A 23,573-nucleotide genomic window follows, 5' to 3' on the forward strand; every position below is an offset into this window, starting at 1 on the left:
TGTTCCTTCACAACATAAATACTATGGTTGCATATTCCTTGTAATTATTTTTAAATAAAAAATTAATTTTAAAAGAAAAAAACGAAGGTACCCCCAGAACATAGAGTTAGTAATTTTTCCCCAGCCATGTCAGGCTCAGCTATTGATACTTGTAATTGTTTTAAAATTAGGCTTCCAACAATAAGATTTTATATTAGTTGTTCTCATTCTCAACTATTTTGTAGCAAATCAGAAATCTACCAACACATACATTATTTGCTATTGTAGGGGAACAAAATTTTCCACCCCAAAATTGTCTCTTTGACATGCAGATTACTTCAAGCTAAAAACAATCAAGCTCAAAAGACTCTGACCTTTCCCATAAGAGCCTAAAAAATTTAGACAGAGGACCTGTCCCAGGAAGGGAGCTATCACTATAGATAACTACAGTGTAATATGAACTCCCTGTGTAAGCAGGGAGGAACATAGCAAAGTCTATTTGTTAAAATTCCTCTCTGTGTCCCATTGTTTCTATATGGCCCAGCAGACTTTTTTTTGTTTGTTTTAACCAAACATTTGCTCTTTTCCGTCTTCCTGTAAATTGCCTTCCTTCTCTTTGAAGTCCCAAACCCCTGACCCCTTCTCTTGTCTCAGGTGGCATATAGGCGTCAATTGCGTAATTTGTCCTTGGGCCCTCTGTACGCAGTTAATTAAATTTGGTTTTCTCCTGTTAATCTATGTTGCATCAGTTTAACTCTTAGACCAGCTGGAAGAACCTAGACAGTCAGAGGAAAAGTTTTTTTCTCCTCCCTCACTATAGTAAGTGGATGTTTAGAATAATGCCTGGAAGATGGTAGCTAACAAAGTTCCTTAAATTAATAAATGGTGCTTCAAATACAAAACTTAAGACAAAACCAGCAAGGCAGGAAGAAGAGGCATTTGTTTTATGGGTTGGGTGCCTAGGAAGTAAGATGCTGGTGAGGTTTGAGGACTGCGTCTCCATCCTTGCTCCGCCCCTACCTAGGAAGGATTAACCAGGCAACTACTTGATTACTTTTGTCACTGAACTGACCTATTGTTTAAGCCCTGACAGGCAGCCCTCAATGAGGCTACATCCTCTTTGAATAATTTAGGCTGAGGCACAGGCCAGACCTCACGGTGCATCTGTGCAAGAGAGCCTCACTCAGTCGTATCGTTTCCTTTATCTACAGCTGGTTGCCCATTTATCAAGTCTAGTTACCGTCCGAGTAGAGAGGAGGGTGGGGGGAAAGCCCAGTTTACCAGGAGGCTTTCTATACGGCGCCTGGATAGGCAAATATTTCACCTGCTTGGCCAATTAGCTTCCTCTCCCAGAAAGACTAGTTCAACAGGTTTCCTTTTTCTCTTCCTCTGCCCTCCCGGGTTGGGGAAAGAGGCTGTCATTTCGCTTCGACCCTCCTCTTCCCTCCCTCGCGGCTCTGCCCCGCTCGCTTTCGGACCAATCGCGCCGGCTCGAACGTGTCCAGGTTGGCGGCCCGCGGCGCGGGCGGCCCGGATGCGCCGAGCCGCCCAGGGCGCAGGGGAGGGCGCGGCGGGCGGGCTGGGCCTGCGCCCCGGACGGTGGGAGCTGGGGGAGCGGGAGGAGGAGGCTGTCTGCGCGCCCGGGTCTGAAGGTGCCCTCCGGACGCTGCCCTGATGACTGAACTACAGCAAGATGTGGACGACACAAAGTCTGCCAAAGTGCTCGGCAAGAGAGAGAGCAGAGTTGGCTCAGCCCAGTAAGTATCCTCCCCCGGATCCCATCCGGGACGGTAGGACGCGCGCTACCCAAACTGCTCTCCCAGGAACGAGTTGGGAGTGGAAACGGTTTTCTGGAACTTTAACATGGTCAGCCTTGGGGCTTGAACTCTTTCTGTGGCGCCTGGTCTCTTTTTCCCTACTTCTTCTAGTAGAGATAAGACACGGACTGCAGCGTTTCAGGAATGCCCTGCCGCTTGCAGTCCGGTGGGGATGTGAACTTTTTGAGCCAAGAGCACGATTGTTTAATTATAATTCCCAAGGGTGGTCTGGGGCGACCTTTCAGATTTCCAAGCCATGTCAAGAAACAGAGCGCTTATCATTTGTTTTACTTGTCTTTCTTCTTAATGACGTGTGTAAAGATGCAGCTGCCCTGTATACGTCATGTGGTCATTTGCTTCACAATGATGCGTATTTTATTATTCAGTTCAGAGCCTGAGGGTGTTTTCACCTTTCCCTTTTCACTGTTTTCCCTCAAGAGAGAGGAAAAGTAGTGGAAAACATGAAATATGCTTTATCTTTCGTCTTCAAAGACTGCCTGCCTTTATTGGGTACTTAACACAGGCTTACACACTTTTTTTTTTTTTTTTGAGAGGGTGTAGGCTGGAGTAGGGGAGCACAGGGAACATATAATAAAATAAAACACATCAAATATTGGGTTGACTGTCCTCTTAAAAGATTCATGTGTGTGATAGGATTTGCACATTGTTTGACCTGTAAACGCTTCTGGTTTAGCAAACTGAAAACTCAAATATTTGATCCCAAGGATTAGCTTCCTATAATAAAACCTATTTACCATACGTACTTTTTTTTTAAATCCGGAAGTATGTATTTACGTGGTTGTTATTCCCAAAGTCTTCTTTTAAAAAGGAAAGGAATCTTTATTTGCTTATTTTCTATATCACTATAACATTAAATGAGATTAAGATAAACATCTAAATAAGTTCAATTTTAATTTTTATGGTACCAAGCTGTTGGGTATCTAAAATGCTTTCTTGATACTAGTATATAAAGATGACAAATGTATTAATAGTAAAGATTCAGTCCCCATCATTCATTGTTTCAGCATTTATTGGAATACCTACTATTTGTTCCATAATGGTGGGGAATACAGGAATGAGTGTGATTTGGTATCTGTCTTCTGTAACCCAAGAACAGTGTTGAGGAGAGGCCCACATATGTATTATTGTTTTTCGAGGGACATTGGTGGCCAGTGCCCCATTAAACATACAAACAAGTTATTATAAAAAGTTTGGCCTGTAACTGAATCATCTCCACAGTTAGGATGTTTATCCGTTCAGCAGTCTTTTGTTAATTGGGTTTTTTGTTTTTCCCTGCAAAGTGGGAATTCCCAGGCCTACCGAAGTTGCTTCTGATTCAGTCTAAGGATTTTAGGTGTTCTTTTCTTCTGAGCTCTTAAACTCTTGCTTTGGTAATAGAGTAAAAGTAATTTAAAGACACAGGTGAATACATTATCACAGTGATATATTGGTTTGATAATTCCAACTTTGAAATCATGTTGAGTCGCAACCTTTTTATGCTTGGAAACTCAGTGTAATAACTTCTCTGTTTTGAATTTCATATCTTAGATTAATTATCACTAAGCTCAAAGTTTTTGAAGTCAGAGTGTCCCAATGAACATTTTCTTCAAGCATGTTAGAGTGGCTTGCTCCTCCCCAACCCGTGCATCTGTAACTGGGCCCTATCACCATGTAGGCCCTGTCACCTGGAACCTTAGCCTCTTAATTAATAACAGCTGCCATTTGTGGGGAATGCTTGCTTTGTGGCAGGCGGTTGCTCAATACATTGCATGCATTTTCATACAGAATCAGGTAATACTATCACTATCCCCATTTTACAAATAAGACCACTGAAACTGAGAAGTTAAGCAACTAGGCAGGCAGGGACAGAAAGAGAGCAGCTCAGCTTCAAGTCCAGGACTCCTAACTCTAGAGCCTGAACTTGAATCTTTATCTGTACTTCTATACTCTAGAATCTATGATGGCCCTCCATGGCCTTCTCTAAAAAACAAGCTCGTCTGCCAAGAATTTAAGACCCTTACTGATCTGGACCCACATGGACCACTTCAACCTCATTTCCCAAATACCAGTCAGCATGCACAACTTCTATAGCCAAGCTGTCACACTAGCCACCCCGTAATTCAGAGGTGATAATGAGAAGAATAAGGAACAAGTGTCCCAAACATAGTACTGAATAAGGTTCCCTCCCTCTTCCTTCTCCTCATCTCTGTTACTTTGCTCAGCAGTTCCCTTTCTTCTTTCTCCTGATAAACTTCAAAGATCAACTCAAGCTTTCCTTCATTTAAAGCCTCTCCTGGAGGGGTGGATATAGCTCAGTGGTAGAGCTGATGCTTAGCATACACGAGGTCCTGGCTTCAATCCCCAGTACCTCTGTTTAAAAAAAACAAAAAAGCAAACAAACAAAAAATAACAACTTTCTGGGAAAAAAAAAAGAAATAAAATAAAGCCTCTCCTTATCATTGGCCACACTCTTCTTTCTTATCAGTGCTCACCTTGTATGTACATGGTCAGCCCAGAGAATTTTGCTGCTACTGTTATTACTATTAATTAACAATGAATGTTTATGTAACGTTTAGTATATACAAAGTACTGCTTTAAGTTGTTAACATATATTAACTCACACCCTAGACCAGTGTATATTAGTTAACTTTCCCTAAAATAGATTACCAACTCTGATCACATTTTTTCTCAATGAATTTCTCAAAGGGTCCAACAGATAATCACTTTGAATAACTATCTGTTGGTGAGCTGTGGAAGCTGACATCCCCCCCAAACTCCCTAATTAAGGTATTTAATATGCTTAAGCTGATTTTCAGTTTCACCATCTCAGGGGAAATTTTACTCTTAAAATTTCTAAATCAGATTTTCTATCAGTAGCAGTAGAGCTTACTTGCCTAAGAGCTGTGGCTTATTTATTCATCTTTGTGCTAGAAGTGAGATTGCACATTTACTCACCACCAAAATACATATTTGATTTAAAAAATAACCCCCTTTTAATCAAGAATTGGTAGTTTAGTTGAATATTTCCTTTTGAGATCCTGGTTTTCCCCCACTTTATCTTTCTCATTTTTAATTTTATGTTTGCAATGCATAGACTTTTCTAATATAACCTAACTTTTTTCACACACATTTTATGAGATACACTTTAAAAGTCTTAAAGTCTCTGGCGGATCTAACTTAGTAATGGCCTGGTTACTTGTATTTGCGTGACTTTCAGAAAATACCTAACATTAATGCTGATATATTTCTGGGCAATTGATTCATATTTTAAGTAATGAATTACATCACATGTAACTGGTAATGCAATTTGAATTTTAAACATTTAAATTTCAATAACTTGGGACCTAAGAATTCTAGAAATGTGTTCAATTTCATATACATATGGAGAAAGAGAGGGTGAATGTGGGTAACATAAGCAATTTACCTTAAAAGGAAGCTCTCTGGGGTTATCAAGAAGTAATAATGATACTAGGGACATATTTTGACTTTAAATAGTGAATTCAAGTAACAACATTACCTGCAATGACAGCATTTATCATCCAACTATGCTGTCTTTGTGCATATTGAGGATACTTGACAAACAGAATTAAGGGTTGCAGCTGGGAACTGATCTAGCATTGGAAGCAAGAGGAGCAAAGATGAATAATTATTGAATATAGCTCAATCTCTTAGAGCTTGCTTAACTCCAAACATTGAAAGTGCCTATCTAGGAAAAAAAAAAAACCTCTCTGTATTATCTATCTTTCTGTACATATAGGTGTATACTTTTCTCTTTTTTTAAAAATTCTAATTTCCAGGTCACCAAATCTGACAGGTTAGCCAGTGTGCTTCTAAATATAAAGTTTGGGAAAGGAAGACAAAATTCTAACATGTTAGAAAATATTAAGATTAAAGTAAAACAATCAATTGAGGAGTTTGAAAAAATGGAGAAAAATAAACAATGTTCCCTGGTCTAAAATGTTTTGAAAAGGAATTTAATGAACCAAATCAGCTCCATGGCTAGAGGGTAGTACCACTGGAAGTTACCAATTTCCAAGGTACTGGTAATTTTTAACCTCTTTATGTACCAAGGCAGTACATAAACAGGTTAAAAATGCAGGTTCTAGGAAGCCAGGATATGAAATAAATTTGACTTTCCTATCTCCTAAAAGTGTGACCCTGGCGAGTGACTTAGCACCTCTAAATCTCAGCTTCATTATCTGTAAAGAATGATAAAGTCAGTTGTTTCACAGAGGCTTGTTTTGAAGTTTAAATGGGAAGTGTAAGAAATGCACTTCACCTTGTGCCTGACATTGTCAGCTCTCCATGAGCCATAGCTGTGGCAGTCCTCACTGTTGAAGTTCTGGGACGTGCTATAGGGTGGGCATGGGAGGGTGATATAAAACGTAACAAAACAGAATTCAAAAGGCCTAACTCTTACAGTAGCAGGCACCAGTGTTTTATTAAGTGAGCCTCCGTTCCATCAGTCCGGCCTTGAGGGCACCTGTGACAGCCACGGGGCTTTTCCATGAATCTAACATGGCAGCTTGGTTTTTAGTTTATGCTAAAAGGACCTCATGCCATAACTATTTAGTGACCTACCAGCTTATTTAAATACTACTTCCCGATTTGGAATTCTCACATCTGATCTCTGATCCATTGATTTCTATATCCTGCTGCCTGGCACTCAGCTTTTCTTTCTTGGCTCGTCATCTTTAAACTGCTGAGTTGTTTCCATTTGCTGAACTCCAATAAAACTCTCCTTCAGCATCTTTCTAATTCTTTAAATGCTCAGCTTTAGGCATTTCACACATTTTCAAAGGGCTTAAAGCACAGGTCCAGGGAGAGAGGCTCCTCTACAGCCACCTTAGTGACTGTTCTTCCTCCGTAAAGAGGGTGTTTTTATCCACACTTAAATTTGATTATTTGCCCTTAGAAGAGAAGCAGAACCAACTAAGACTCCATTCCCTAAGGTAAACTAGTTAATATGTTCTTGTTGGTCACCCATGTGCCAAAGGTTCCCATATTCACGATGGGACATGATGCCCCCAAGATGCAGGTTTATCGAGGTGTATTTTACATATCATAAAATTTATCCATTTCATGTGTACAATTCAATGACTTTTAGTAACTTTACCGAGTGGTACACCATCATCATACCCAGTTTTAGAACACACCCCACTACCATAAGATTTCTTGTGCCCCTTTGTATTAATCCCTGTTCCCACCCCCAACCCCATGTGGTCACTGCTCTACTTTCTCTCTGTATATTGCCTTTTCTGGGCATTTCATATAAATGGAATCATATATAATGGGTGTCTCTGGTATCTGGCTTCTTTCACTTACCATCATGTTTTTCAGGTTTCATCTGTGAAGTAGTGTATGTCAGTGGTTCATTACTTTTCATTGCCGAATAGTATTCCATTATATGGATAGACCATATAATTTTGTCTGTCCACCTGTTGGTGAAAATTTAGGTTGTCTCCATTTGCTTACTATGAATACTGCTGCTGTGAATATTTCTGTGCAGGTCTTCATGTGGACATATGTTTTCACTTCTCTTGAGCATATACCTAGAAGTGGGATTGCTGGGTCATATGATAATTCTATGTTTAACTTTTTGAGAAACTGGCAAACTGTTTTCCAAAGCAGCTATACCATTTTACATGCCTACCAGCAGTGTATGAAGGCCCATGGTATAAAGTTAAGAGAAAGTGCTTTCACATAGCAGGGAAAAAAGATCGTAAGCACCTTAAACGTAGGTCATTTCCTTACACTTTATCATATAATAAATATCTGTTAAATTGCTGAATGAGTGACAATCATACTTAGGATTTTGAAAATTCCCCCAAACCTCAATGTTAAGGATAACTCAGGCTGTCATACTTGGGTACTGTTTTTATAATCCTTTAAATTCTCTGCATGTAACATTTATTACTGTTTTTTTAATGACAGAATAATACAAAGGAAAGTTTTTTTTATTCTTTTCCATTATGTTTTATTATAGGATATTGAATATAGTTCGCTGTGTTATACCATAGGACCTTGTTGTTTATCTGCTCTGTGTATAGTAGTTTGTATCTGCTAATTCCACACTCCTAATTTATCCTTCCTCCACCCCCTTTACCCTTTGGTAAATGTATGTTTGTTTTCTATGTCTGTGAGTCTGTTTATGTTTCATAAATAAGTTCATTTGTGTCATATTTTAGATTCCACATGTAAGCGACGTTGTATAATATTTGTCTTTGTCATCTGTCTGACTTTACTTAGTACGATAATCTCTAGGTCCATCCATGTTGCTGCAAATGGCATTATTTCACTCTTTTTTATGTCTGAGTAGTATTTCATTGTGTATATATACCACATCTTCTTTATGCAGTCATCTGTCAATGGGTATTTAGGTTGCTTCCATGTCTTGGCTACTATAAATAGTGCTGCAGTGAACATTGAGAGATGCATGTATAAGAAGAAATTTTTAAACAGAATCATAATCTTCCCCCATCCATGATGCCATATTTTAAAGCAATACATGTGTTCAGCTAGAAAAATAAAACAATATAAATAGGTACAAAATGAAAACTGAGGGACTACCTCCTGTCTCCTTCCCGATAGTTCTTTGTCTCAAAGGTAACCACTTGCCAAGGGTTTGGGTTTTGTCCTTGTGCTATTGTTATTTAAGGCCAGAAACGAGTTTTTTATTGGTTTGTTTTTCCTTAGAATATCCACCTTCCAGTACGCATCCAAGTGTGTTGAACTTGGCAAGACGAAGCACCTCGTGAGACAGGCATGGGATTAAGTATGATTATACAGCATTTGTACTGGACACCAGAGGAGAGCTCAATAAGTGGCAGACATTGTTGTCATAAACCACTTTTTCCCCAAACTTCTTTGCACAATAGTGATCTACCAGTGACCTACACACTTTCCATATTGATGGATAAATAAATCCATCAGAGCACAGCTTAAGTGCCCTTGGTCAGGTGGACTTGGAGTGTGAGGTGGAAGGGCTGATTTCTGACCGAGTCACCCTCAAGTTACCAGTTCACCTTCTAATCTCTTCTGTCCCCCTTTCCTAACTAGATGATCCGAGACAGGACCCCAGTCAGATGAGGTCGCAAGAAATCTGCGACCACCCTGCGAACAGCCAGGTAGAGGTCACAGCAGTAAGACCTCTTTGAAAAGAGCAGAGACCAAAGTGGTGAAATGGAAATGTGAAGTTGGAAACAGTGAGTAGGGAGGTGGGGAGGGAAGAGAAGGCTTAGAGAAAGAGGGGGGGTGGATACTGAGTCATATTGGAAAGATGAAGAAAAAAATGCTAACCTATGTGATGCTCCCTTCTGTCCTGGCAGGTGGTCCTCCTCTTCTCCCCCTGTGCTATTCCAGGTCCAGGCAGTGAAATCACAGGCACTGAGCTGCGTGGCTCATGGGCCTCCTCTTCCCTAATGGAGATACTCATCTGTATATAAATGTTGGTATTTTCTTAAAGTCCATATATATCAGGTTTATAATTATATCTATGTTTGTTATCTCCCAGATTTTTCTAATTATGTCTTTGATCCTGTGCAATAAGTTAACAACTGGGAAGAACCTCAGAAATATTCCAATTTTTATGTCTTTTACTATTAAGGATTGTGATTTGAAAACGGTTATCTTGTGATCATACAGATTATTTTGAAATCCCTTGTGTGTAGGGCTGTAAAAGGTATACTGTGAGTTGAACTGCTCTGTGTCAACAGTAAAGAAAAACTAGTTCATCATGACAGCTTTATCACTATACTGTTTCTATAATTCATTGGAAAATAACTCCTCACTTGATCCTAACAACTTAAGTATTTCCTGGGTGCTTCATATGACATGTAATGCAGTCCTCTGAGAGCCTATATGAATTGTCAAGAATATTTTTTCCCTCCGTCGTGTCCTTCTCTTCTAAAGTTGGACTTTTCTGGCGTGAAGTTGGTAGATTTCTTATACCTGTTCTTGGTTTGATCAGAATATTTTCAGAAAATTTTACAAAGAATCACAACATATTTTCTAAACTCAAATTCTGAAATCACAAAATGTCATGCCTTTCATGAGAACCTTAGATGAGAGCATGATAAAGGCTTATGAGCTAGGAGAAAGGCAGTATTTAACAGGTGATAATGACCAGAGAGACTTGTTCATGTTGTCCACTGACATTTACTAACTAATTCTGGCGCTGGGTACCCCGCTGGGTGTCATGGCGATCACGATGAAGAAGGCCTTGGCCCATAAGGAAAACAGAGTAGAGCAAAGGAATATTTTGTTCTGAGATTTGATCTTCTTTCACAGAAGAATTTAGGTAGCTCCAGAAAATGTACCAAATGTATCAGTTGATCTATTTAGATAAGATAAGGTAATATCATCATTACATGCTCGACATTGTTCAGGTGCTTTTACTTATATGCAAGTAATGAGGTAGGTACGGTTATCATCACATTTTATGCTTAACAGAGACATAGTGACTTGCCCAAGGTGGCAACAGCTGTTGAAGTTTTGGAGTCACAATTCAAAGCAGGCAGTCTAATCTGAACCAGGCTCCTAAAATCACTGATTGTATAACCTCACTAGATTTAAGAAGAACAAAGATAGCAGAAGGCAGAGTGGCCCCCATCAGGTGTCTGTGTATCCCTGCGTAGATCTCTTAACTTTTGTAGGCCTGCTTCGTCAATAAAACTAAGGTTCACTTCCTTTCTGCGGTTCTAGCAGTGAAAGGATTTCTAATGTTCTATAGAGGACAGAGTAGAGAGAGCACCTTCAGCTATTAACCGGGCACTGCTGCTTTCTCTGGGTGCTGTCAGACACAGGTGTCTCTCTGGATACTTGTGTCTTTATCCGTGCTCAGACCTGGCCGTAGGGAACTGTATTGTTTCAATTGCAGCTTTACATGGTGATTTGCACAGCAGTCATTCATAATTCCAATTTTGAAAAACCATAGTTGGGGTCTTCTTTGCACAAGGACAGAGTGTTTCCATAAACAATGTGACCAGTTTGTTTAAAAAACATGTGAATGTTGTTTTTTTAAAAAGTAGTCACCGAAGGAACCCAAGAACTTTTCCAAAAATGCTGCAATTGCACAAAGTCTTTTTTGGAATTCTTCTTGCGAGTTACTTTGAAAGCCTGGAGCTCATTCTTTGAATAGTCATAAGGCTGGCATATCCTCTTTCTTTGAGAATGAATTCAATTTTTTGAAAACAGCCTAAAGCCAAATCTGGTGAATAATGTGGATAAGAATAGTTTAAATACCTTTAAACCATTCAATGGATATGGTCATTTTTGACCCCAAAACAAGATAAAATAAAATATGTAAAATAATAAGATTAAGTTTCTGGTGATCCTTACAAACCAATTTCTACACTTCTAATTTAGGTTGTATTGCTTTGTAACCTCATTAGGAAAACAGTAAAATGTTAAACAGTTATTATTCTGTCCTAAAATCATTTTTCAGTGTTTATAATATATCCAAGTAGGTTTTGGGCATATCATAAGCATCAAAAAATACTTCGAGGATGCAGATGTAACATGTGATGCCTTTTCCTGAAGAGTATACCGTATGTGTTATGAAAAACAATTTTTGAAAAAATTCCCATGACAGTGAAGTAAGGTTCAGCTCTCACAATCATCTTGCCTTCTCTTCTACTTCATTACACACTATGGGAATTTGCATGCAAATTACACTTCTCCAGGTTCCCTCCCCATATCCTAGTTTTATACCTGATGGACTTTCCCACTGTATTGCAGGGCATTACTCCTTACTGTCCCATATGATGGCAATCAGTTAGCTATGAAGCTAGTGAAACTTTCCACTTTTTTCCATTCTGAGTGTCACCTCCTAGTTAGTATCTGTGAGATGGTTGGTCTACTGTCTGGTCAGTCCTGGAGCCTGCTTAAGGACACGCAGACTTTCCTGTTCCCTTTTCTTGACTTTTGGTCAGAATGGATTCATTAGCATAGCATATCTCAGATCTGACTTTCACCCTCAATTGTGTGGTAACTTCTTTGTGACATATCTCCACTCTTCTCTAATCCAGGGTGATTCAGCAAGCGCTTCCCTGCCATTTTCTCTGTGCTGGGAATAACCGGCTGAATTTGAGATGTGAGCAATGACCTTTCGGAACCCCTAGTCTGGGGAGAGGAAAATGGGACACACACACACAACTAATACCGTATGATAAGAATTCCACGATAATTATGAAGTACTCATAGGAACCAAGTCATAGGCGGTTTGCTTTTCTTGAGGCAAGCTGAGATAAGATCAGAAGTGAGGTTGATGATTAAGAAAGAATTTGGCCTTAGCTGGAGGGAAAAGTTATTCCAGGTAAGAGAAGAACAAGGATAGGATACTGGGAAGTTCAAATGTGTGTTTTGGATGAATACTTAGGGGGTCTCCTGTGGCTGGACTGGTGGACTGGTTGGGGTAGGAGTGTAGAACATGGAAGAACCTGGAGCTCCCAGTGAGAATGCTCACTGCTTGGTTCCCTGTGCATCACTTCTGGCTTTGGCTCTGCTACTGATTCTTTGAAACTTTAGAGAAGTCATTCTCTGGTCTTTGGTTTCATCCTCTGTAAAGAGAGAAGGCTGAGTGACCTGATTTGTTAGATCCCTTCCAACCTTAAGAGTATGAGTCTTGGAAGGAACTGCCCTACTTATTTGCTCTCTTCTGTAGCCTTTGTATACAGAATTCTATCAGACGGAGCAAACTGAGGAAAGTGTTTTGAATATGAATAGAATCCTTGCTTTCTTACTCAGTTGGCCTCTTTCATTTTTTTAATTTCTTCCCCTTGGTAAACTTACCCCTGGCTGTGGCAAGACCGCCTCTGAAACATACCACAACTGTCCTCTTACACATTTACAGATACATATCAGCATTCATGTTGCATGGGGACAACCCTGCTTTGCCCTTATGCTGCGGGTGACAGGAACACAATGCCTTCCGGACAACTCAGAGTAGAAAGGTCTAATCAACTTAAGGTAAAGCCTAAAACACAAATAGGGAGCAAATTCATTATCAGTAGAATTGCAAATTTCTCTGGTATGAAAATAATCATATATAATTTGATTACACTTGACTACAGAATACAATTTAAAGTTAAAAAGCCATTTTCCTCAGAGAGGAAGTCAGGGACACTGGTTTACCATTTCAACTTAATAATGACTGTAGAATTTTTATAGCACTTTCTGTTTCATCAAGTACTTTTATTTATATCAGTAGTTGGAATTTAACACATTTTTTGAGGATTTACTATTGTTAGGCACTACAGTATGTTACCAGGATATTAGGAGGTTTTAGATGTGGACCCTGCCCTCAAGAACATTATAGCAGATTTCACAGTAACCTGAGCAGTATCTTACTATGGCAATAAATACAAATTTCAATCTATTGTGGTAAATTAAGGATATGTACAAGCATTTTAAGAGAATGTGGAGAAGAAACCAGCCCCGTGTGGGGATTAAGTAAAAGGCTTCTTAGAGGAAATGATGATACCTAAATTTTGAAGGAGGTTTGGGAGTTAGGCACAACCCCCCTCAAAAAAAAAAAAAGAGAGAGATAATGGCCTAAATGAAGACACAGTGATGTGAAGCAGACTGGCGATTATGGAGAATATTCCTGGAATGTAAAATGTAACATGTATATTGATTGGCATCGCCTGAGTCAGGAGCAGTAGATTGGAGGAAGGTCACAGAGGACGCCCTTTTTTGCCATGAGAAGGCGCTTAGATTCACCTAGAAGACATGGGGAGTCACTGAAGGGGGGGTTTACCCAGGGATGTGCTAAAGTCAGGTTTGAGTTTTTTAGAAATGACTCCAGTAGCAAGGTTTAAGATAGACTTGATAAAGAACAAAATAGGAAGCAGGGATTAGCTGACTGTGAAGCAATCCAAATGAGATTGTTTTAGTAGGAAAAATGGGAGAATATATCTGAGAAATGTCAAGGGGATAAAATTGGAAGAATCAGGTGATGGGTTGGATTGACAGAGGGAGGAAAGTAGAGTAACTCTTAGTTTCTTTCCCCAGGAAGGCTGCATGGATTGTGATGCCTTTAATTAAGCCATGGAACATACAAGGAAAAGGAGATTTGGGGTATTAAAACAATGTTTTCCCTTTTATCAAAGTTGACATTGGAATGAAAGTCTGTGCTGTAATGAGAAACATATTTGGTCTTTGTACCCAATTCCTGGCCCAGAGCTCCTGAAGTTGGCATTTCCTGAGTGATAGGAGGGAGTTTCTCTTGTTATTCCTAATGACCCCTTTGGATCACACCTAAGTTTATGCTAATGAGCTGGTGTAGGGTACAGCCCCTAGATGGCCTCAGCCTGGGGCTGGTCACCAAAAAGTTCCAGTGATTAGAGGTTGGGAGCTTTTGGTCCCATCCCTAACCTCCTGGGAGGGCCAGCAGATTAAGCAGTGTGAAAACTCTTGAACAACAGGATTTGATGAGCTTCCTCATTGGTGAATCCATCAAGGTTCTAGGAGGGCACTGCACCCAGAGCCAGCATGGAAGCTCAACATGCCCCATTCTTCTCTTCCATCTGGCTGTTCTTGAGTTGTATCTTTTATAATAAACTGGTGCAGGTAAGTTAAGCATTTCCCTGAGTTCTGTGAGCCATTTTAGCAAATTATCGAACCTGATGAACCCCTGGTTTAAAACCAGTTAGCCTGCAACTTGCAGCTGTCATCAGATGTGGGGGCAGTCTTGTGGGACTGAGCCCTTAACCTATGGTGTCTGCCCTAATTCTGGGTAGTTAGTGTCAGAATTGACTTGAATTGTTGGATATCCATTTGGTGTGTAGAGAATTGGTTGCTGATGTCAGAAAACATCCCAGAAGGTCAGAGTTCCTGAAACACCCTTCACATTTAGCAATATAGAGAACACCAATGAACTCTGCCAGAGAAATGTTAGTGGAGCATTGGGAACGATGACAGCCAGGCATTGGCGGTGATTTATGTGAAGTGAAAATAAAGATCACTGGAGTTAATGCCAAGTTGTTGGATGCCACCCACCTGGACACCGAAGGATCCAGGTGTCAGTGTTCTCAAGAAGGGAGTGTGATCAGTGTGTGTAAGGATGAAGGCACTAAGGGACATGAAATGAAGCTTGGCCAGGGGAACCCACAGGAGGCTGGACTCTGTGCTGAGTCTAGATGAAGATTAATTTTATTTTTTAAACTCAGGTGAACTAACAAAGTTAGAAACAAGAGGATTCAATAAGTTGACTGATTATCAGACAAATTTTAAAAATCAATTACCTTTTTTACTAACAACACAAATTTTCAAAATAAATAAGTTGGAGGAAAAGGTACTGACAAGCAACAGAAAATTAAAATTCCCAGAAACAGATTTAATAGGACTTAAAGTGAAACAATACACCTACTAAAAGAGACAACTTAAATGGAGAGGTCTACCGTCTTTAAAAGGAAAACTGCAGATCATAAAGATAGCTGCTGTGTTCCTTAAATTTATAAGTTCAGTGCAACTGAACAAAACCTCAATAACTCTTAAAAAACATTACAGAATGATTCTAAACTTCTTCTGAAAAAAATAAGCATGTAAGAATATTCAGCTTAAATCTAAATGATAAAAGATAGATTTGTGGTTTATCATGATGTATTCTCAAGCTATAGGATTTAAATTTAGCACATTAACCATTCACTCCTAATCTCATCATCAACAACCTTCTTTACCTGAATATTTATTTACATCAGTCATAATTTTGAAAAAAACTCATTCAGAACCTTATTTAAAATGCATTTTCCAAGGTGTGTTCAAATTTATGCACTATAATACTTTTAGATTTCCCTGTGAGCCTCCTGCTTAAAAAATCCCTCAAACCTTTACTTAAATCTGCTCTAGTTTAAGATACTGTGCATATTGGTGTCTCAGAATCCACTGTCATCCTTTTTCCTTCTTCTATTTTTAAAATAACTTTTAAACAGATTAACATCTATGATTATAAGAAGCTCATTGTAGTAACCTTGACAACCACAGATCAAAGCAAAAAATAAAACAAAAACCACCAGTGATTGTAACTCCTAAAGGAAACTCAAACATGGTTCGTATTTTTATTTTGGATAGTGCATTTAACTAATGTAGACACTTCATTCCTGAACATAGCATTACATATTCAAAATTACCAGGGTTATTTTCCCAGAAGCACTGGTTTGTGCTAAAAAATTTACCACTCTCCAGCCCTCATCATATGATTCCTAGGTGAAAGAAACAAAAGTTAAACCACTTGCTTCAATAATACTGACTTGACTGACACTCAGCTCAGTAGTTTCAAGGTTTTAGTGGGTATAAGACTTAAAAATCTCTGAAGTTGAGCTAAAAATGTGCATTTTTACAGCCCCCCCCCCCAACCCCAGTGGTTCTGACATGGAAAGGCCTTAGGCCCCACTTTGAGGACCACACATTTGTGGCATTCACAAACTGATCTCACCAGAAACCCTGTGGCTCAAGAACACCCAAAATCCCCATCCTGAAGGAGAGAAGAGTTCTTCAGCCTGATTTGTATTCTCAGACCTGGTTTTGTTATGTGTGGTTTCAGTCTGTGTATCTGTGTCCTGAGCGGAGGTCCCATTAGTTAGTTAAAACAGGCTCCAGGCAAAACCCGAGGGCACAGAGCCCTCCCACATCCTCTTTCACATCTCCCTTCCCCCTCTGTCTCCAGAGGCACCCTTTACTCAATCACCTGCTGCTGTCCCAGTGGAGGTGTTGACACAGTTGATAACTTTCCTGCACAGTAACTTTTCTGTCTCCCTTCTGAAACACCAGCTTCAACTCAGCTGTGATGGAAGGAGGGAAGGATGCTGTCAGTTACTTCATGTATTGGTGGTATTACATTTATAACAGTAAAGCTAGAGATGCCTTCCAACACTTGTCCCCTCCCCAATCCTGGCTTCCCTTTTCAAAGATTATTCTAAAGAAATATAGGTAGAGCACATTGGGTGGGGACACCTGGGGTTGTGGTACCAAGATTCATGGATGCAACGAAAGTGGGGCCCTGCCCGGGATCTCACACTGTTGAGCAAATCATACTACTCAGATAGCTGCCTTTGAAACAAACTGTCTTTCCAGCTTAGGAAAGATGTTTCCTCTGTTTCCTTTAGAAGATAACCTGCCTGTGCAGTAGCTGAAGACTTTCAAGGAGAGAGTAGGAATCGTTGTTACATAAGAGCTGTTTTTCCTGAACAGAATTCTGTAGATTTTTGTTCTAAAAATTGGCAGAATTCTTGCAGAAATACATGGGCAGGTACCATTTGTGGCATTTATTTATGATTGACAAATTCTGAGAATCTAATACTGTTGAGAGTGCTGATTTTTGCACCTGGAACTCCATATTTTGTTTCAGACCCACATACTGCTTGCTTTTTACACCAGTGTAGAATTAATCACTTTTCTGTGTTCTGGACATCTGAGCTAACTCTGCAAATTCTCAAAGGCATGTCTGTGGGAAAGCCCAGACAATCTCCAGGGCTAGCACAGCCCTAGGCTTCGCTGAGACCTAGTGTTGATGGGCCAGAGGATACAGGTGTGGCTCCATCATCCCACCTAGATTTATGGTAGCTCATCCAGTTGGATACATCCTGCTCACAACTGCAGCAAGCTTCATGTTGGCGTATATAATTTGAATCTCTTTTTCTTTACCCTCAAGAGAACATGACCTAGCCCAGGTGTTGAGATTAGGGAATGTCATGTCTGTTTCTTCCTCTCCCCAGAGTAGCCAGAGCAAGTAGGCTCCCAAGAAAAAAAGGCAGCCCAGCAAGTGGAGATACCAGGGTGGGTACCTTCTGTTGCCAAGCTGGAGACAGCCATGTGGACCAACACAAGGAATGGGACCTCTCGCAAATCCCATACTGGATATTCAGTATCCAGCTCTGTGCCTAGAGATGATTCAATCTTTCCAGTCCTAAATACTGGACAGGAAGAAAAATAATTTTCCCCCTACCTTTCTGAGTTCTTAGCTGAGACCCCTGTAATTCAAGATAGATTAACAAGAGAAAAACAAACTATAAATGAATTATAACCTTTAAAATTTGTAAATCACTATATGGTGCACCTAAAACTTATATAATATTGTACATCAACTATACTTCAATAAAAATAATAATTTTAAAAAAGAATTTTATTAACATATATACCTCATGTATATGTGGGAGAGTCCCTGGAGGGAAAATGAGTAACTCCCCAGATGGTTACAGAATTTAGGATTAAATACTATCTTAATAAAGAAAGAGGAGGGAGGATCTAGGCCTGTCAGGGGAGAGTAAGTGATTTTTAGGGAAGATGACGGGCCCATAGAATAAAGCGGAGATGTGATAGTTTGTGATGGAATTTGGCTGTGGTGTGGGCTTCTAGTCTTCTTTCCATGGTAAGAATCAATCTTCCCTGGCTGATGGAACTTGGGGAGGGGATTTATGACAATTCAATTCCTTTTGGAGGATCTGTCCAAGAGAAAGTTTCTCCCTGCCTTTGCTGTTTTTCAAGTACCTACAATTCAAAATGAATATACCAAATTGGCATCTTTGGGGGTGGCGTGTCCTGCTACTCTTCAATAATGACACCAATGCTTAAACCTTCTCTGAAGAAGAGCTAGACCTCACTTTTTTTTTAATCAATTACAATTGCTAATCCTTTTTGAGTTTGTTGTTGGTGTTGTGTTTATCTTTTTTTAAAAAAAATCCTTATCTTTTAGATCTACATACTGCAGTAATTACAGATGTGAAGATAATGTGATTTGCTTCAAACTAAATAGGAGGTGGGAGGAGTGGGCAGAGATACAGATGAAGCATAAGTAGATCATCATTCTTCTGCCTACTCTGTGTATGTCATTACATTTTCATAGTAAGTGGCTGGACATTTTCGTGATCGTTTATGAAAATAAGTGGGTACCTTTAATTATTCATCCAGCTATGATGTAAATTAAGTAGTAATCCCCCATACTAGACCAGTCTGAGTTTCTCTAATGAAACCTGGGACTGATCTTCAAATATTGTCCCTGTTCCTCTTGTCAGCACCACCTCACTTCATTGGTCAAAATGAATACATTCCCCTAAGCTCCTTTACCCAAAATTTTTTTAAAGTGGGAAAAAAAAAAAAAAACCCATGTGTTTTCTAAATTCAGGTTTTACGTGACAGGCAGCAGCTCTGGGCACTGCAGCTCTGTAACACATGCTGTGGGAGGGAGGATCTGGTGTGGAGGCGAGAAAGCCGGGCTCTTATTAAGACACTGAAATATGATAAACATCTCTTATGAAGGCGCCACTCCCAGAAACCATGCATTGGCCTCCTCTTAGGAAGCCACAGATCATGGAATCAATTCTTCGCAGGGAGGCTTTTCCAGTTCAGAGGTATAACATGAAGAAAAGACAACCTGTTTCCTTCCTGTTTCTTGGAATCTGCAATAACTAAGCATTGCCCTTTAAACTCTTACAGTAAAGTCAGCTGAGGTGTGATGGCCCCTCCCAGCAGTAATGACAGCTTATGCGGCCTTCCGCAGGCAGACTCTGCTACCTTTCACCCAGTTTAGGGGGGAAGAAACTGCGAAGCTTCCTCAATGGAAATGTTTCTTCTTTGCCCACAATCTTTGCAGGATGGATTTGTCAGATCTTTGCCTGAAAGGATTGGGAGGGTGGGCCACTGCCTCACGGAAACTGCCCCTGACTAGTATATTTAGTCCGAGTTTGGCAGAACATGACCCAACCCTCAGCAGAAAACTTCCCTGGCCTTTCCCATGCCAGTCTCCCCAAGTCCAGGAATTCCTAGTAAAGTACATTCTTCCTGTTGCTATTTATACTGTCTAGTGTAGGGCTCTGGGCTAGAAGTCAGGATGCCTGGCCTCTGGTGCTGCTGTGGGGACATGAGGTACTTAAGGGGAATAAGTAGAGCACCTTCCCCCACCTCAATACAGAGACGTGGTAAGACCCTGCCCTCTGGGGGTTACAGTCTAAGGAGGGGAAAGACAGGCAAATAGTACCCATTCATAATTTTTAAACACACTCCATGTTAAAGCATACACTTGCCATGGCTGTCATACCCTTACAAGATCATATAAATAAAGGAGGGTCAGTCTTCAGGACACAAAGAAGGTTGGGGGAGGCTTCCTGTAGGAGGAGGCCCCAGCCAGAGCTAAATCTTGGAAGCTGAGCAGGGCTTCATGGGGCCACGAGAAAGGGCTTGTGCAGCCCAAGCGCAGGGATGGGCAAAACATAGCAAGAAGTTAAAAGCCAGTGAGGGAGGTTCCAGATTACAGAGAGCCTCCTGTACTCAACCTTCACTTTATCCTGTAGGCAATGGAGAACCAAAAGGGCTTTAAATGGGATGGGGTCAGGAAAATGATGTATCAGATCATATTTGGGCTTTTCAGAGATCACAGGGCAAAGTGATCTTCTGTATAGATGGAAGGAGGTATGAGATGGAAGGAGGAAGTGTTGCATATAACTCAGATGAGGTGGGGAGGTTTAGAGGTCTGGGCAGGAGACACTGAGGGCCCTAGCTAACCCAACAGAACTGGGAAAGAACAGGAGGGGACATAACTGGAAAATATTAAGAAGGTAAAATCCATAGGTCTTGGTGTCTCACTAGGTTTAGTAGGAAACAGGTAGTCAAGGTATGAGAGTAATGGAGTTTCCAGTCACCCAGATTGTTGTTTGGTCCCTCAGCGCTCCCATCTTAGTTTCCTTGTTTGTGAAGTAAGGATAACGCCTGTCTTATAGACCTGCCTCATAGGCTGGCATAAGGGCTAGTATGATATCGTGGTATGGGCATGAATGCTCTTTGGGAACGGCAGTGCAAGTATCAAGTCATCTGGAAAAGCCAGTAAGAAGGTGTGGCAAGGAAGATGGAAGGGGCCAAGAAGAGATGTTTTCCAAACCAATATATTTTCAGCACAGGTAGAGAAAATGCCTATTTGTGGTGGGAGAAATTAAGGGCAGGAAATAGGGACATCAGGGGTAAGATTTATTAGACTTACTGCTTATTTCCTTGAAAGAGATATTAATTGTCAAATTTCATTGATTGTAATTCTTCTATCCTGTGCAAATTAGGTCTTTAAAATATTGGGGTAAACATTTCTTTTCAACAGCCATGCAGAGTTACTAGTTCTACAATTATTCCATATTTTGATACATATAATACCAGCTATATATAATAATAGATCATATATGATATCCATGATATTTTGATATAAATAATATTCTGATGTATTAAATATAATTTATATCATATATGATATGGAATTATAGAATAATTCCATATCATTGACACTAATATGTACAAAACACAGTGATGAATTCCAGGGAAAAACAAATATATCTAAGAGACAGTTAATAGGTTTACTTTCATAATTAGGGTACATTAACACTTTGGGACCTTACAACTTGAAATACCTAAACTCTTTTATTTTCTGCCATAGGACAGCATGAACTGTTCTTTCCTTAAGTACCTTTCGTTTGGAAGTGTTTTGGTTAAATGAGATCCTTTTGTAGCAAACTGTTCTCTGTAAGGTAGAGTTATCCCATTTTTAGAAAGTGACAGTATCTTTCTTCTCTAGAAATTAAGTCCCATTAATGTTTCATTAGAAAGGGAACCTGAGTTTCAGTAACACTACATCGCATTTAAACAAAGAGAATTTTCATGTGAGCCAGTGGCATCCATAACGTCTCATGGATTTTGATTACTGGGGATGATGTAGCCAAGATAGGAAGCTGACTTCTGGGAAATTCCTATGTGGCACACCCTGAGCTGTCCTCATCCACAGGCCATTCTGAGGCATGGGATCAGAATACAGGAGGGTGAGGAAGGGGTACTGCTGAATCCAGTAGGGGCAGCAGAGGAGAGACAAGTTTCTGGAGTGGTCTCTGGTGCTATTTTGGACGTTAGTGGCAACTTTAACTCTGCTGTAGTGCCCACGTACCTCTGTCTTTCAGCTCTCTAGCGTTTGATCTTTTTTCCCCCTACATGGAACAGAAAGACAGAATTCCAGGAAGGGAAGGGTATAAGGAAAGAAAGCACTTTAGTCATCACAGATGACAGCCAGGGTGATGGGAGACAGCTCAGATCTCCGATGCTTCAAGTCCAAACGCCTCCTGCAACAGCAAAGGGTCAAAGTAGCAGCTTGTCTCCACGGGGACCGGGCTCCTCAAAACAAAAGCAAACGTTTCTCTCTTCCCAAGTCAGCTTCTAATGGCCCTGGGTTTCTTTTATTGCTTTTTTTAACCTTAAATGTTACTGTGCTATTAATAGGTAAAATATTCCCTTCTGGCTAAGTACATGTATTTCTGGTATGATACATCCTCTCTCTCTCTCCAAACAAAAGTTATTCCCGTAGGTATGGTAACAAGAGAGAGGAAGTCTAACTCAAAAGGAATTTCTGTGAACATGAAAAACTCTTCTGCCCATGAAGTTTACCAGGACTGACTCCCTTTGGGGTGTCTCTCCCTCCTCCCTTTTCATTTTCTCATTTACCACCTGGTCCTCATTCCTTCTCTTTCCTAAACGAGTACCCCTAATTTGGGTCTCCCTGACATGACTCTGTTCCAGTACCCATCTAGCAGAAAAGACACAGTAATTTTTTCAGGGGTATCACTTTCCTAAAGCTGAGCCTCATCTCAGGAGACCATGGCAGGGTCCTGGGAATCTCGCAAAAACCCAGAACTCCTCTGCTCAGCTACACCCTCATCCTTGCAGCTGCAACTACCGCACCTCAGGCACTCGGCTCCTTGTAATTCTACTCACCTCTCAGGTTCTTAGGCTCCCGATAGCTTCTTACTGGCATTACCCAATATGCAGGTTACTTGTTCTTTCCTTTCCCCTTATTTGAATACAGTAAAATTTTACGACTTTTGCCTGAAATCCTCAAATTCTCAATTTTGTTCTGTTCTTGGTCCTCTGGTCCTTTCAAATGGGGTTCCAAGTGGATATTCTGTGCAATGGACTCCACTTACTTCTGAAAAATCCAAACTGAAGGTCTTGACATTGTTTGATTCTGGGTTTTAATGGGGTCAGTATGTGCTTAGTCTAAAGTACCTGAGGTAGTTTTCAGTCTTACTGAATGTTTATGATATGTTGAATATTTTCCGTAATAGCTGAAGATTTGTTCATGTTGTACTTTCTCTAAAAAAATTTTCCTGGATTTCATGCCCTAGCCTTTTGCATTCTTATCTGTCTGTTTTGGTAAGTTTCTCATTACACTTTTAAAATACAGTTCTTCCCCCAAACACTTCCTTCTGGCAAAAGCCTTAATTAAACACATTCCCTCTAACATATCTTAGATGTATGAAAAGTGGCTTATTCTGACATTCAGCAGTTGCTGGTGGAAGAACAACTTCAAAAAAAGTAGAGACAGAAATACAAAAAATGTTTAAAGTCGTTGCCCCGAGAAGATGACTAGTTTGAAGGAGATATATTAAATACATGTTTTTAGAAACTTTGTGAGCACTGAGCAATGCACTGTACAAAATCCTCTTTACATGCTAAGGGTGTAAATAACAAAAAGGAACTATCAGCAGCATCAGTCTACCTTTCCTGGAAATTGGAAAAGTCAATTGCTGTCTCCTTGATGTATTTTCTTGTCATTTTCCTTTGTTGTTTGTCAACCGTGCTTGGCCTCAAAATACCACCGCTGAGAAGTTACTTAATTTGATTATGATTTTGCTTTCGATTGTTGTTTCTTCCAACAGTGAAGACAGTTGAGTCAAGTTTCCATATGATTTCAAATTATTTTTCATCTAATGGTCAATTTGAATGAGAAGATTGCACACAATGCTGACTCAGTGAAAGGGA

The 23,573-nt window shown here is 40.1% G+C and overlaps 1 protein-coding gene across 2 annotated transcripts in view; it reads left to right on the top strand.

The window, feature by feature from the left end:
* The first annotated feature begins 1,195 nt into the window (after positions 1 to 1,195).
* The window catches only part of GRAMD2B (GRAM domain containing 2B), a 55,975-nt gene continuing 33,597 nt past the window's right edge, over positions 1,196 to 23,573 (top strand). Inside the window, exon 1 of one of the 2 annotated variants that reach the window (XM_010980868.3) lies at positions 1,196 to 1,736. In XM_010980868.3, the coding sequence (XP_010979170.1) occupies positions 1,654 to 1,736 (83 nt within the window). In that variant the 5' untranslated portion in view covers positions 1,196 to 1,653. The remainder of the gene's footprint in view (positions 1,737 to 23,573) is intronic. The other variant, XM_010980861.3, reaches the window with a different exon arrangement.

Source organism: Camelus dromedarius, chromosome 3 (assembly GCF_036321535.1).
Source record: "Camelus dromedarius isolate mCamDro1 chromosome 3, mCamDro1.pat, whole genome shotgun sequence".
NCBI lineage: Eukaryota > Metazoa > Chordata > Mammalia > Artiodactyla > Camelidae > Camelus > Camelus dromedarius.